Source organism: Hippoglossus stenolepis, chromosome 10 (genome assembly GCF_022539355.2).
Source record: "Hippoglossus stenolepis isolate QCI-W04-F060 chromosome 10, HSTE1.2, whole genome shotgun sequence".
Lineage (NCBI taxonomy): Eukaryota > Metazoa > Chordata > Actinopteri > Pleuronectiformes > Pleuronectidae > Hippoglossus > Hippoglossus stenolepis.
Genome location: NC_061492.1, coordinates 20,642,815 through 20,658,275, shown reverse-complemented (window position 1 = coordinate 20,658,275; position 15,461 = coordinate 20,642,815). Strand labels below are relative to the sequence as shown.

The window sequence follows — 15,461 nt, the reverse complement described above, 5'->3', positions numbered from 1 at the left end:
TTCACATGGCAGTACCACTATCAATAAATGTCTACAAGTATTAAGGATAACTAAGACAAGTCCTATTTCTGGTCAATTATCGGAACATTATTTTGAAACCAGACACATTTTAATTGAGTTAATTGTATGACTTTGTCTTCGGGAGAGACTTTCTCTGGGAAGTATCTTGAATAGAATTTAGTGTATGATTCCGTGCTGTTCCTTGTCAAACAGACTTAAGTATACCCTCCAGTGTCTTTCTACTCTGAGACTCTTATTGCATTATCTTCTGTGTGGCCACATGTCCCGGCCTCACAGCACAGATCATAGAGTCTGCTGATGTCTCTTGGCCAATTGCCTGCAATAACATGTGGTATTAAAGTCATTTATTTCCCTTCGGGGGTCAATAAAGTTATCTATCTATCTAGCTAAATATAGCCCAGTGAGATGCAGTATTAGCTTATGAATCCTTTATCAATGGAAAAACATATTCACAAGTTTTACTCAGATAATTAGGTTGTAAAGTAGAGTGAAAGTTCACCTCTAAAGAAAAAGTGGTATGATCGTGAGACCAATCGCATGTATCAGCGCGCACAGCAACACGGACACTGGCGGACTATTTTGCCTTACGCTAAGTTTTATCCAAGCGGAAGGATACGTTCTACACGTCTCGTCAGGCGGCAACGGGGAGGTTGCGGTGGAGTTTTTGAGAGGCGGACTCTGATTGGACAGAGCGAACCCGCAATATTCTATACGCTGTACAGACGCCGCTGATTGGCCAGGTCGGATCTGCAATGCGTCAAACCACGGCGCGGCAGCGGAGGTAGGAGGGAGAGTCTCCGCGCTGAGTGGAGAGGAAGAGGACACATGATGGAGGAGGAGGAGGACACATGATGGAGGAAGAGGAGACAGGATTGAGGAAGAGGAGACAGGATGGAGGAGGAGGAGGCATGATGGAGGCAGGGGGAAACGTCCTGGTTATTCTCAGCTGTTTGCAAATACAGAGGGAGTGTTTCTGTGTAAACATCAAGACACTGCGGGTACACATGCCAAATAAAGTTTAAAAAGTACTTATTCTAAAGAACTTAAGTTGAACATACTCAAATGTTCAAGCATGTCGATATGCTTTACAAAGGCACTTTAACATTATGAAATTAAAATTTAAATGTTATAAAGCTATAACTGACATAAAGTAGCACCCTAACTTTAAACAACTGCACGTTGTAAACCTGCCTGTTTGTAATGTTCTCTTCTTCTTTTTCCTTTGTTGCTCTGGAGCTACTTCAGAATTATTCCTTGTCATTAGTGAGTCCTCCTCAAACAGTTGTACAATATACTGTCACTTTTTATTGTTTGTGTGCTGAACGTTGTGTGCAGAGCTTTTTTATAAACAGTCTGTGGTGCAGAGTGAAGAAAACTTTGTGCTCATCCTACCTGGTTCATATGCAGTGAAGATTTGAAAGTAAATGTTTTTCATTTATGATTTACTGAACTGCTGTTATTGTTTCATAAATTACATGTTGTCTTTTAAACAACCAACAATTTTCAGACCCAAGTTCACAACTTTTCAAAATAAAAGATCTGTAATTCAGCATTGCAGCAAAAAAAAAACCAACCTTTTTCTTTTACTTTCAATACAAATTGCCAGACAGGAGGTGATTCTATGAATGTTGCTGCCATCATGGAGATCAGCGCAGCAAGACCTGTGAATGTCTGTGTCAGTCTGATATGGTGAAATAAAAAATTATTAAATTATCAAATTTTGATCAGCTATTTGACCCAGTGACCGACCACTGCTGTAGTTTATCCGGGGACGTAGAGGAAGACACGTTCAACTCTGTCAGCAAACCCAACCCCCCCACTGACAGCTACAGAGCGCTGGTCGCCTGTTTGCTCAACATCCAAATGGCACGAAATTGGACACTGCACTTCCCCAGGCCATCAAATACACACAGGGCAAGTGTGAAGCCGATAAGATGAATGGTTTGCAAGATATGCGTTCCACATACAGGCAGGCAGGCAGGCAGACGTTTGTGTGTGTATTCTGCACTTAAACATTAACAGATGTACATCATACCCAGCATGGATGAGAATCATATTTATTGACATTGTTTTATTTGCTGTGAAAATAAAGCATCTTCAGATATTATGTACACAGGATGGCTCTTTGTCCATCTTTGGATAAAATTGTTGAAACTTCACTGCTCAATACAGGAACCGTGTGTGTGTGTGTGTGTGTGTGTGTGTGTGTGTGTGTGTGTGTGTGTGTGTGTGTGTGTGTGTGTGTGTGTGTGTGTGAGAGAGCATCTGACTTTGCGTATGTCTGCTATTCTTAACAAGTGTGCCAGTATGTGGGTTGGCATGTTACCAGAAAAGCAAACTCAAAGTGAGTACTTGACCAGTGTGTGTGTGTGTGTGTGTGTGTGTGTGTGTGTGTGTGTGTGTGTGTGTGTGTGTGTGTGTGTGTGTGTGTGTGTGTGTGTGTGTGTGTGTGTGTGTGTGTGTGTGTGTGTTTAGTCTTCCAGTAGTATATCCAGTTCTTCCAAAGGCAGTCTGAGTCGAAGCTCTTTCTCTGTCATCAGATCTACAAACTCCTGCAGTTGCTTGGGGAACAGCTGTACCGCATCCATGTACAAACCCTGATATCACACACACAAACACAGACATTTGCATAAATCCAAATTTACATTCATACACACCCACACAAACAAAGAGGAAGACAATTATTTTTTGAATGTACAATTTGTGGACAGGGATCAGCTGCTGTTAGAAAATACCACTCTAATGTCTGTGTCTCACCTTGGCCCAGGGAATATTCTGTAAGGCTTTATAGAAGATCCCAGTGGCTTTATCCACCTTCCCTTCTGACACCTATAAATACACACACACACACACATACAAACACATTACATACACACAACAAAGACAGGACTTTACTGACGTTCAATATTTGTGCAACGAAACGTTCACACTAAACAAAGTAAGTCTGTGTAGGCTGGTCTGTGTATGTTAGTTCTTATAGTTATGAGATACAAATAGTTCCCTAAGGTCAGAGATCAAAAAGTTGAATGACATGGGATCCTTTGGGATCGTAAACAAACAGCAGGTGTTTGAAAGAGCACACATTTTTTCTTGTTATGATATATATATATATATACATGATATAAAATATATATTTGAGATAATTGACAGAGATGATCAGGCCTGTGGAAATGCTCGTATACATAGTGTAGAATAGGAAATGAGTTCAAGTCAGTGGAGCATCCCCGCAAGAGCAGTAAACATGTGTGTGTGTGTGTGTGTGTGTGTGTGTGTGTGTGTGTGTGTGTGTGTGTGTGTGTGTGTGTGTGTGTGTGTGTGTGTTGTTTGCCCTCTCACCAGGAAGTACATATACATCCTCCAAAGTAAAGGACAGCGAGCACCCATTTCTGTTGCTATGGCGCTTTCAAACAGTCCACGGATACGGTTGCTGAGGCCATTCTCTGGCAGGAAGGCAGGTAAGGTAGCGTCACTGCAACAGGACCTATAGAGACAATATTATTGTTTTTCTCTAATTAATAATAGGTTGTGTGAATTCTGAAAGAATATTTGAGAAAACCCTCTTGGCTTATCACACGAGAAAGAAAGATCAAACCATGACCATAAGAACTTGACAGCATTTTTTTAGTTAATTCCAATATAACATGAGTCCAGACAAAACCCCACAACTACCCATCATGCATTCTGTTACCTCTGAGCAGCATCCACCAGCTGCTTCCTTTGTTGTTCAGTAACAATGGCAAAGAGGCGTGGAACCACACTGCTGCTTTCCCTGGTTACAGATTGGAAAAAGCGGCGTGCCCTGCCAGCGCTATGGTAACGGTTCTCCACCTGAAAACAGATCGCCTGAGGGTCATTATGCTGCGATACACATTTAAAGATTCTGTGCAGAATAGGTGGAAAGAGCCAGAGGAGAAACAAGTAGCTCATGCCAAACACCCGCATGGTTGGATGTTTTATGAATTGATTTACTTTGGTATCTTATGAGCAGACCACAACTTACCTGTGCATATATGCACCAGAGAGGGGCGCTGCCAGGCCAGGTTGAGAGGGCAGAGGTCAGCATTTGTCTCAGTGTTGCCAGTGGAAACACACTGGTGCTGTTGTGGTATCTGAGCAAGGCTGCCTGCTGTACTGCCAATACCTGACACTCAGAAGCTAGCTTGTGAACATGGCTGGAATCAGCTGCAGGGGTGGTTTCATCATCACTCTTTAATTGCTCGTCGAGTGTGCGATGCAGTGCCTCCATCTTTTCTCGGGCCTGGCTGTAGACAGTGTTAGCAGCTTGGATGCCCACGGTGAGGTACTGGAACAGAGCGTAGCAGCCTACCAGACCACTCAGCCTCAGCTTCTCTCCAAGCAGGTCCTCTTGACCTAGTTGTGGAAATAATGTGATTAGGGAATGAATCAAATTAATAACTGATTCAACTGGGTCCTGTATTTAAATGAATTGGGAGGAGAAATAGCTTTTTTAATTTGTTTTAAATTAATTAAGCATCATAAAAATAAACTAGTTTGAGGTAACTTTTTCCATTTGCTATTAGTCCTCCACCTGTCAACGACCTGCAGCAAACTGAAAGCTTCAGCTCAGTTTAGAAGAACAATTGTTAGCTGTACAGAAATCCATCAAATTTAGTGGTACACGATATGAAATTAAATGCAGAGGTCATTGGCTACCAATCAGTTTAATAATGATTAACTAATCTATAATATGTGTGTAGATCATGTATTGTTGAAGCACAATCCCAGACTTTCTCCATGATTCAGACCACTTACAATGCCACATTACAGCCTACCAGTGTTTTGGGTGATTGACAATAACAGTACTTTATGTTATGGGTTAAATATTAAACATACTTATATTTGAATTAATGTGGTTTTAAATCTCTACAAGTGGGTTTCCATGGCCTGCAAAGTTGATAAAACACTACTTGCATGGGAGAAATTAAATGAATTTATGAATTCAAAACTATGGAATTGTATGTTTGATTGTGGTCAGCGGTATATTGAATACTGAACATACAGGATGTGTTGAACATGGACTAAAAATATGTGAAAACTGTCCTGTGTGGCAAAACACAGACCACCTTCAGACTTGGTGTCAACTTCCATCCTAAGTGAGCATTGGAGATCTGATCATTCAGACCATACTGGGAGTTGGTCTGGGATCCATTTGGTCACATTCTTTTATGTTTTGTTTTTTTATGGCATTTTCAAACTAAAACAATCTCTGTCCAGTCAATTTTAATCCCCATCAGTGCTGACACACCTGAAAATGCATATGTTGTGACTACTCACATACACTGGGCATGTCTGTGCTGGTATAAAAAGGAATTGCTCAGAGAATTGGAAGAATAGCTCATCTCCTACACATGTTAGTAGTTAGTAAAGACAACAGGGTCAGCAATGCATGTAATTAATTATCCATGTTGCGTGCTACACTGGTCGCCAAGGCTAATGCTGGTTGTTTTCTTCCAGAAGGGGTCATGTGATAGAATCCTGACGAATCAGCTAAGGCTACGTTGTGACAGAAAAGACCCAATCAGCAAGTGGTTATGAGTGTTTACGTCATAGTTTCCAAACATATCTGTTTCTCTAAAACTCTAAACAAGCGTGGATGGCAGGCGTATCCGTACCAGAGTTGATGTGTTTTCAAACAAAATAATCTCAGAGCCAGGAGGTAATCTCAGCACCTCCTGGCTCTGCTCACTTTCTATCTCCGACACAGCACGGACACATACATGCTCACATACACACAAAAACAACCTTGTTTGGTCTCAGAGAACAGAGGTGATGTAAATGTATATTTGCATATAGAGTAGGAAAGTGAGATCTGATTACAAGTGGTCACAGGAGACACATTCAGGACACATTGTAATGCCAGGTGACGTCCTGAGAGCTGTCCTCTTGTGACTGGCTCTCTCAAGACAGATGTTAATACCAGGTCTGAGCAGGGCCTCAGATATTAATGTGAATGTACCTTTTGCGTTGGTCTGAGGGTTGTTGTGAACTTGGTCCAGGGCTGACAAGCTGGCCGTCAGAGCCTGCTCGTAAGACCTCCTGGCTTTCAGGACAGCTACTGGGGAGAGGGAGGATGAAGAGAAGGAAGAGGAGGTTCCTTCTGCTAGCCTGGTTAGGACCAGCACAGCTGGGGACATAGTTACATCAGTTTGTCCCCCTCCTTGCCCCCCTGCCTGGTCCTCCACCTCTAGCTGGGACCACAGCAGACACAGCTCACAGAGGGTTGGGCTACTTAACCCTTTGCTTCCCCCAATCTCTGTGGCCGTGGAGAAGACTTTGCGAGCTTCTTCCAGGTTTCCCAGCATCCATTCCAGGTGAGCATACTCCCGCCACAGCACCAACGAGGAGCGGTTGTCGGGTTCTTTAAGCAGTCGCTTGGCAACCCGCTTGCTGCTCTTGCCTTGAGGACGGAGACGTTTTTTGTTGCCACTGCATAAGCAGCGCACAACCTGATGCATGCAAAAATACAAATATGTTAGTGCCGAGGTTCAGCACATTTCGGACCTGAAAATAAGTTGAGCGAAATTCTTTCTTTTTCTTTATAAATAAACCAATTCTTACCTTGAGTTTCTCGTACTGCATCCAACTGAGTGACAGAACAGCTCGGTGATGAAGAGGAAGGACGGGTTGGACCATATTGAACACGTTGGTGACAAACCTCTCGCCCTGCTTTCCAAGCCCCACCCATTTCTTTGTTCCCTGAAGGGTGGTCATGTGACCTACAGAGTTAACCCCGAGTTCAGGTAGGTTGTAGGAGGTCATAGGACGCTGGAGCTCAATACCTAGGATGTAACATGAAGCCAGATTTGTCATTGCCTTCATCTCACTATGATTCACACCGATCGCTATATTAAAAAAAAATTAAGTTGCCATTTTTTTAATGATTGTGGCATTTTTACCCTGAGTGAGCAAAGAGAGGTTCTCCAGCAGCAGGCCAGGCTGACAGGGGGCAGGAGAGAGAACAGAATCTACAGGCAGCCCCAGGAATGACAGGAAATGGAGAAGAAAACGTATCTGCAGCTCTGGTGACGGCAGACAAATTAGGGATGGACCAATGTCATCAAATAAAACCTAGAATTGGAGAGACAGAAAGAGAGATACTTTAGATACACTTAAATTACATATCATGTAAGTGTAACTTAAGAACAGATGGACTTATAAGGATTTACATCTATCTTGCTATGTATGTGTGTCAAGCTGTATGTACCTGTCTGTCAGGGTCCTCACAGTCCTCTTCTGATTGGCCCTTGGCTTTGTCCGGCCGCCAGGGCAACCACTGAGCTGCTTCACGAGAACACTCCACATCGAGCCACACTGTCCCTCTGGGCCGGCTCCGATCCTTCACCTCCTCCTCATCTTCCTCCTCCTCCTCATCCTCATCTGTGAACACACAAACACGATGCTTAGTTTACTGTTGTTTTCATAGTTCTAGCACAAAAATCAATTCCAGGATTCACATCAAGGCTCAGTATAAGTGTGCGTGTGTGTGTGTGTGGTTTACCTGCACTGGGCTGTAGCCATCCCCCACGCTCTTGTTGGAGCATCCAGGCTTTCCAGCCTCTGGCCCCCAATTCCCCAACTCTTGCCTCACCGCTGTCCCAGAACGGCTCGAAGAACTCCACCTACGCATGCAGACACACATAAAGACACATCAAACTACAAGACCCCATTTCCTCCTTATTGGAGCACCGGTATATTACCCTTTGTATGTCTATGAATATAACTCTTATTTGACTGTTTAAACTTTGGTGCAGACAATCAAACAAACCAACCTGCTGTTTGGTGGAGAGTTCTCGTACGCTGTCAGGTTTGTAAAAAGTAAAGTCGATCATGGCCTGAAACAGAGAAATCGCCTTCTCTGAGTGACCAGACTGACGCAGGAAATGACACTGCTGGGTGAAGATATCTGGACAGAAAGATAGAAATAGGCAAAATGAAAAACACATTGTATAAAGCATTGAGCATTCAGACAAATGTTTTATTCTACTAAAACAAATGAGAGTATGATGTAATAAAAGTTCCAATGTCAAGTGTGTACAATTATACATTCATGTCTGAGTGAGCTCATGTGAGAACACAGCAGGAGATCCTCCACAGGATTCACCACGAGCAGGTTCGTGTGTTGATGTCATTTCTAACAAGTGACAGATGCAAAAATTAAAAAAACTAAACAAAGAGAATACAAATATCTCAGGATGAAAAAGTGGTGCCATAGGCGTATAGGATGCCGACAAGGTTTTGGTGACAAGGGTCGACTCCAGTGTCTATGTACTGAGAACACAATCATGTGATCTGGCGGAATAAATACGTTACATTCTGCCTCTGCCTGTTATGCCAACCCTCACCTGAACACATATGTGAAAGATAACCTCCAGGGAAAGTCCGTACCCAGTAGTGCGGACATTCTGCGGAGTTCTTGACTGAAAACTACTCATGTAACTGTTTTGCACTCAGTCTTTCAGAGTGTGAAAACCTAAAAAGAGCAAAACAAATCTCTGTTACCCAACATATCCTCCTCAATCCCTGGCAGGGCTGGGTGAGAGACCATGCTGCCATCCTGCACGGCACTGAGCGTGCTCAGACACTTCCCGTAGGCAGAGTGGACCTTTGGCACAGTGAAGTTGCTAAAGTAGCTCTGGGAGAAGAGCAGATACTCCCTCCACAAGGGGGCACTGTTTGGATGGAGGAACACCTGGTGTGCAACAGATAAAACACAAGTTAACTTCGTTAGAATGACGGAAAGCTTTGGTCACACATTTAGGCATTGGTCAATTCTTTCAGCTCTGGTTTGGACATAGACTGTATATAAAGATGGGCGACATGACAGATTCAAAAGGTGAATCCTAATCCTCTTGATCGCCCCCCTGGTGGCTGCTTGCAGTATAAGTCAAACCCTGCCTCCTCCATGTTAGTTGATACGTAATAAACATTTCTCAAAGATGGTTTCTGTCATTTTAATTAGTTATTTGATGCATTGAAAATGGGTGAAGCATCATGATTGACTGCTGAGACCGACTCCAAATTGATCAAGCGTGTGTATCAGCAGGACCTCGATGGCGCAGCTCCACACCACGATCACTACTGCACACACTCTGGCTCCAAATTACGTTGAAAGAGGAAGATGGCAACACGCATATCCCGGATAGTTTAGCTTCATTTTGGTAGAACAGGAGGAGGTTGAGACGCATCACCTATCTTTATATAAAGTCTATGGTTTGGACCAAGGTAAACAAACCACACCTAGAGTGTGCTGCATTGCATGTAGTTTATATACAACAGCACTGAGCGAGTTTGATGGAAACACATGACTGAAGACTGACCAGTTTCTTCCACTCTTTAGCCAGAACCGAGGGCTCCCAGAGCTCCTGGCAGAGCCGGAGCCTCTCCAGCTGCAGAGCTATGGAGGTGGGGTTGGTTTCCACAGCGCGCTCTGCGATGCACAGCTTTTTGTCCAGGACTGCTCGGTAGGAAGACTTGCGGTGCTCAGTCGAATGGCTGCCCTGCTGTTCCTCCTCGCCTCCAAACTCTGCTGAACTCAGCTCATCCTAGAGAGCCAGACAGGAGATGAGGAAGATCAGAGGCGATGATGCACAGGAATAATCAGACAGATAACTGTGTTGGTTTTTTTCACAGATTTCCCAGGGGATAATTCATGGACCTTGATGCAAAAAATCATATTCAGGGGACTGAAAACTATAAGTGTACACAAGTTGTTACACACATAGTAGATGTCACAGATAGAGACACACTGACTCATTCCTAGTTTTGGTCTTTACCTGGGAGTTTTTGACAATTTGAAAAATATAATATATAATATATAATATAATAAGCCTACTTTTTGTATTATCGTCATGGGCAAATTCTGAAAGTTTGAAAGATTTGTCTGAACACTCTGAACCCTGAGGTAGCTGGCACTACCTCAAACTACACACTGAGGTAAACAGTACTTTTAAGTAAAAAAAAATCTTCATACACACCACTGTTACATCTGGAAAACAAATAACACACATGTTGCAATGGCCAATTGTTGAAACCCCACAAAAGTATTGAAATTATATACATTCGTACAAAAATAAACATACTATATTGTACAATGACAATAAAGTCTTGAATCTTGAATCCTCTCCGTAAATAGCTGATTAAAATACAGGTGAAAAGTAGAGCCATCATACCTGGTAATGTATGAATTTTATCCATAGCTGTGTGTCTGATGGCTGTTCTCTGAGCTTCCGGTTGAACTCCTCAGTCCTCCGGGCCATTAGCACAGAGCTCTCCCCTGTTTGTACGTCCTGTTTCTGCTGCTCTGTCTGCTCCGGCTGTCCCTTCCCCTGCAGCCAGAGGGCCGTGGAGGAGTCGTACACACCGAGAGGATTAACTGATGATGTCTGCACTCTGCCAACTGCATTGAAACATTATGGGGTTGAAGTTAATTGTATGGGTTAAAATGACATGGTCATTGTAAGGTATGTGCAAGGTAGGTCTGACACAGAAAATGTTGTGAGTAAATCTTGTACCCGTCTGTCCTCCATTGTTCTCTCCTTCGTGATCACCCAGAGGGAGGAAAGTGATGGCACTGATGACATCACGACAATCAGGACTCTTTGGTAACGTAGGAAGAGCTAATTGGGACCTCAGCAGCTGGCGACTGACTGCAGAGAAGTATCTGTCTGCTGCTTTCCTCTTGTCCCTGCCTTTCTGTTTCTTATTCGACTCCGACTCCTCCCAGCTGACTCCCTGTCTGCGAAGGTCCAGACCCAATGATGAGATGCCTTTCCTCTTATACCTGGAACACACACAATTTCAAAGCTGCAATTCCAGTTCATGCAAGATTAAATGTTTTCTCTTCTGAAGACCTGAAGATCAAGAGAGCCCTTCCCACTCTGAAGAGTGAGTGGTTTTAAATATACTCTGCATAGGCAAATACTGTAATTGGCATGAGCAGGGATAGTCACTAAGGCTACGTCGACACTTCTATGTTTTCATTTGAAAACGCATCAACGCTGCTTTTAGAGCCGCTAAAAAGGAGAAGTTTAGAAATGCTTCTGGCCTTGTTTTAGTCTGGGTCTTTGCTGTTCCTATAACATGACCCCCTTCCAGAAGAAAATAACCGACATTAGCCTTTGCTACCAGTGTAGAACACAACAAGGATAATCAATTACAAGAGTATGCTGACCCTGTTGTCTTTGCTAACAGCTGTTGTGCAGTTAAATTCATAATTTTACAATGATTCAACTGCTTCCATGTGTAGAAGACCAGCCATTATTTGAGCAATCTTTGTACTACAGCACATGCACCTAACTGTTTACACCAACATGTGAATGCCCAGTGTACGCAAGTGGTCATGTGAGATGCGTTTTTAGGCATGTTTGTAGGGACAGGGACTAAAACTGATACGGAGCCCAAACACTTGGTTGGTCAGAGAATGTTTTAGTTTGAAAAGACCGTTTTAAAATGAAAATGTAGTAGCATGGATGTAGCCTAAGAGAGACAAATGTCACAACACTATGCATTGGGTGCAAAGTGTAAGTTTGTGTGTACATGTTACCTCGCTACATCTCCTCTGTACAGGGACTTATACGTCCAGTTGGCTTGGTCTGGCTTACGGTCCATACAGAACGGCTGCTCTGCGGGCGACTGGAGGTCATCTAACCAGGAGAAAGTATTTGCTAATGCAGCAACCTGTGATCTGTAACAGTGGATACACACACACCATCAAAAAAGGACTAAACAAAAGTCAGCCAGTGTCATTGTGTATAAATGTAAGAGTGTAATGTAAATGTGTGTTGTCTATACCTATCTGCCTCTTGCTCCCTTTTGAGATCACTGGGGTAGGTGGTTTCAGAGTCTGAGCCGCTGCTGTCGGAATACCTCCCACTCTTCTTTTTGTGTTTTTTCTTCTTTTTCTTCTTCTTTTCACTCTTCTTCCTCTTCTTTTTGGATGGCACATTATCCTCTTTTTCTTTCTGCTCCTCAGCAGAACTCACCTCTCTGCTTAGACTGAAAGGTTCATTCACGAGGTTACAACACATTTACACATTTCCAATATAGTATCTTGAATACTCGTAACTAGAAAAATTATAGACTAATTAACTTTATTTAATAAGTTTCTTACGGTACAGAGGTAAAAAAAGAGGAAAAAATAAGAGGAATAAGTTCACAAAATCAAGAAAAGGCAAACAGAAATATGCATGACGATATTGGAAATGGAAAGATGCAACAAACTACAACGTTGTGTATTTGACCACACAAAGTAGAATTTCCAGTGATGTGTCTTTTTTATTATTACCTTGTCTCCTTCTTTAAAAACCGACCGTGAAGAGAGAAGGCATCTCTGGTCTGAAAACTTGTATTGCTCAGCCAGCCTAATTCTAAAGGGAGAGAGTGACCAAGAAGAGAGAGACTCAGGAGGACTGTTGGATCATGATGTTATTATCAACCACTGATTTATGTTGTTATGTGCAGTGTAGTATCATGGTTGTGACAGGCTGTTTAAATTGAGTGGAAACAAGCTGCTCTATGGGATACATTTCTATTCTCTTACAACGTAGTTAAATTGGCCTAAATGGGCCTGAAACCAAACCGGGGTTAATACGCCTTCATGTCTTCTTGGAGCAGACAAGCAAGACTTCACAATGTTGCATGTAAAGGTGCATGACCGAAACATAATTAAACCCAGATTAATGTGGCACTAGCATTTTGTATGTGGTCGATAAATAGTCTTATGGTGTTGGTTTTAAAAGACACAATGTAGCAGGAATGTAAAGTTATTGTTATAGTTATTAACGCCAGTCTTTTTTTTAGTTTTCAAATATGTACCAAAAGAAATACAACTTGAACATAGAACAGTCAAGTTCCTGTCCATCCCCTCAGAATGCCCCCCCTCTCCAAATTACTGGTCGATGATAAAACATTTGTACAGCCAGACATCCATGAAACAAAACTTATATAAATACATTTGTAAATACATTGAAGTGAAAACACAGGTGAAAAAGCAGATATAAATAATAATAATAATAATAATAATAATAATAATAATAAATAGCTGAAGGAAAGAAAAAAGGGGGGGTTATTTTGGTAGCTGCCATGCATTCTCCAAAGAAATAAATGGTTGGCGAGAGACGTACAATTTGCTGGTGGACCCCCCTTATGGTGAATCTAATTCTGTCTAAGTCAGCTCTCTGATCCAGTGACCATCTATTGGAGGGAGAGCATCCTTCCATAAGAACAAAATAAGCTTTCTGGCCAGCAGGGAGCAAAATACCATTATATTCAAATGGTAGCTAGTAAAACAAGCATCCAAACACTGGGATGAATTGAGATGGGTCTACTGTTTCTCCACATATTCTACAGAGTGTCTCACAGATAGATGCAGCTTGGGACATGACCAAAACACACGTAGCAGTGTGCAGGAGCCTGCTGGTGTCGATCTCATGTCGGGTCAAAGTCTGGCTTTATCCTAGATCGTCTTTCTTCCGATGAAGACGGTGCACTACTTCACACTGAACCTGTGTGTCCTATCGAGGATGAGTAAATTCTCTGAGAGTATTTCATCTGGGTCGGTTTCCCATGTTAGTTCATCAGTTGTCGTTCAGCTCCAACCACACGAAGCTAATACAAGCTATCTTGTGGCTAATCTGTTTAATCCACTCTGTATAATGACAACGAGGCATCAATGCGATACACAACTGTCATTAAAACGCGGGCTACACGACGGTGTGTTCACCTTTGGACGAATCTTCAACTTTATCACTCGAAGTTTCTGCAAACGCTGGAAACAGAGCCATGACGGAACGTAAACAGTCGCAGGGATATGACGTCACTCGGCAGCAGCCGGTTCACTGAAGATAAAATGTGTCAAATATTACCATATAAATTCTGTATGAGCAATAAGATTAAGAAATATTCATTACAATTTTACACAATATATATACCCAACAAATCTATACCTTCCCAAATGTTTACATATTGAAAACATTTGTAACTTTTGCAATGATGCTCCAGAATCCTTAACGCATCTATTTCACCATGCTATACATTCAGTTACTTTTTGGACTGGATTGAATTATATATTGCGTAAAAACTCATCATGATATTGAAATTGATTGCAAAAATGTAATTACATATTTTGAACATGATAAACATAACAGTGAATTCAGCGTAAACTTGCTGCTTCTATTTGGTAAATTTGACATAACATAAATGCAGGGTAACCAATCTTAATCAAAACTTCACAGGTTTATGTGAATTCATTTAAAGACTATATTCAACTATCAAACTTATATCACAAAAAATTTACTTTCGAATTTGCTCACCTATGATTTTGTGTTTGTACTTATCTATTTATATTTGGATAGGATTTCCTCAGTCTTATTTTGTTGTTGATGTTGTCAATGGATTTGATGCCTTTTGAATTTGTTTTTTGCAATAAAATGAAAAAGAGCAGTAACTGCAATTTAAACTTATCAGTAACAGATGTCAAGATGCATTTTATATTGTAAATCCCAAAAGTTAATTTATTTTAAATGTTATGAGCTATGATATACATGTTTACTATAATCCTCAAAGATAACATTGTGAAAGATATATTCTTTTATTTTTGTATTTATTTATTGCTCATATCTGGTTGGTAAAGACTCATTTACCAAAAATAGTTATGGGGGCCTGAATGGAATGAATAATTTGATGGGTGGCTTCAAATACTTATTATAATGGCAGAATTTTAAATGTTAAGTACTAAGAAGTTCCCTCATAAATTTATAAAAGTAACATGACTGTTATCTTAATCCACTAATGAGAAAATATGTTTTTACGAGATTATAATAATATTGAGGACAGTAAGAAATTGACAATTGTTTCATCCAACTCCCAGAAGACAAAAAGTTTAAAAATCCTGGATGACATTTGTCCATCTAATGAAACGTTGCATAACAGAGTTCAGTTGTAATTATATGTGTGTGTTGTGTGAAACTTTTCATTGTTGGCATCAATCCAAAGGTTGCACCCAGGGAGTGGCAGGTGAAGCTGGAGAAACAAGCGGAACAAGCTACATAATTTGAATGTATTCGGTAACAGTTTTAGGCGGCAATAAAAGTACACAAAGAATTAAATGAAAACTACTAATAAATCCATTGATGATATGAAGAAACACACATGGGCATCAGGTGAGATAAATATTTTATAACGCTCTCCACTAAACTTTTGTGGCGATGGAAGCTACAACAATTATTTCTTCAACCTTCCAAAATCTGCAGTTTATGATTAGTTGGATAGCCTCCTTATCATTGATTCCAAGTGAACTGCCCTTATAACATATATTAATATATGTTTAATATGAGAAGCATATCTGGCAACATTGCTGTTGCCATGTTTAGGGAGGTTCATATTATTACAGATCGAGGCAAAATAATAATTGTAAGATAAGG

At 41.4% G+C, this 15,461-nt stretch overlaps 1 protein-coding gene across 1 annotated transcript; it reads right to left on the bottom strand.

Moving 5' to 3' along the window:
• Window positions 1-2,062: 2,062 nt before the first annotated feature.
• On the bottom strand, window positions 2,063-13,851 carry nrde2 (NRDE-2, necessary for RNA interference, domain containing). The gene is made up of 19 exons (XM_035168874.2): window positions 13,763-13,851; window positions 12,326-12,407; window positions 11,833-12,036; window positions 11,585-11,725; window positions 10,554-10,822; window positions 10,212-10,438; window positions 9,360-9,584; window positions 8,542-8,731; window positions 7,812-7,945; window positions 7,541-7,661; window positions 7,247-7,419; window positions 6,939-7,110; window positions 6,601-6,821; window positions 5,999-6,488; window positions 4,022-4,392; window positions 3,710-3,849; window positions 3,358-3,502; window positions 2,779-2,850; window positions 2,063-2,618 (listed from the first exon to the last, which is right to left on the bottom strand). The coding sequence occupies exons 1-19, from the start codon at window positions 13,821-13,823 to the stop codon at window positions 2,493-2,495; spliced, it is 3,564 nt and encodes a 1,187-aa protein (XP_035024765.1). The 5' UTR covers window positions 13,824-13,851; the 3' UTR covers window positions 2,063-2,492.
• Window positions 13,852-15,461: the final 1,610 nt, after the last annotated feature.

Coding starts and splice junctions, on each gene's coding strand:
- nrde2 (XM_035168874.2), bottom strand. CDS start 13,823: ATGGCTCTGTTTCCAGCGTTTGCAGAAACTTCGAGTGATAAAGTTGAA. Junction 8,732..9,359: donor CTAAAGAGTGGAAGAAACTG/GTCAGTCTTCAG, acceptor GTTGCACACCAG/GTGTTCCTCCATCCAAACAG. Junction 3,850..4,021: donor TCTGGTGCATATATGCACAG/GTAAGTTGTGGT, acceptor ATCTGTTTTCAG/GTGGAGAACCGTTACCATAG.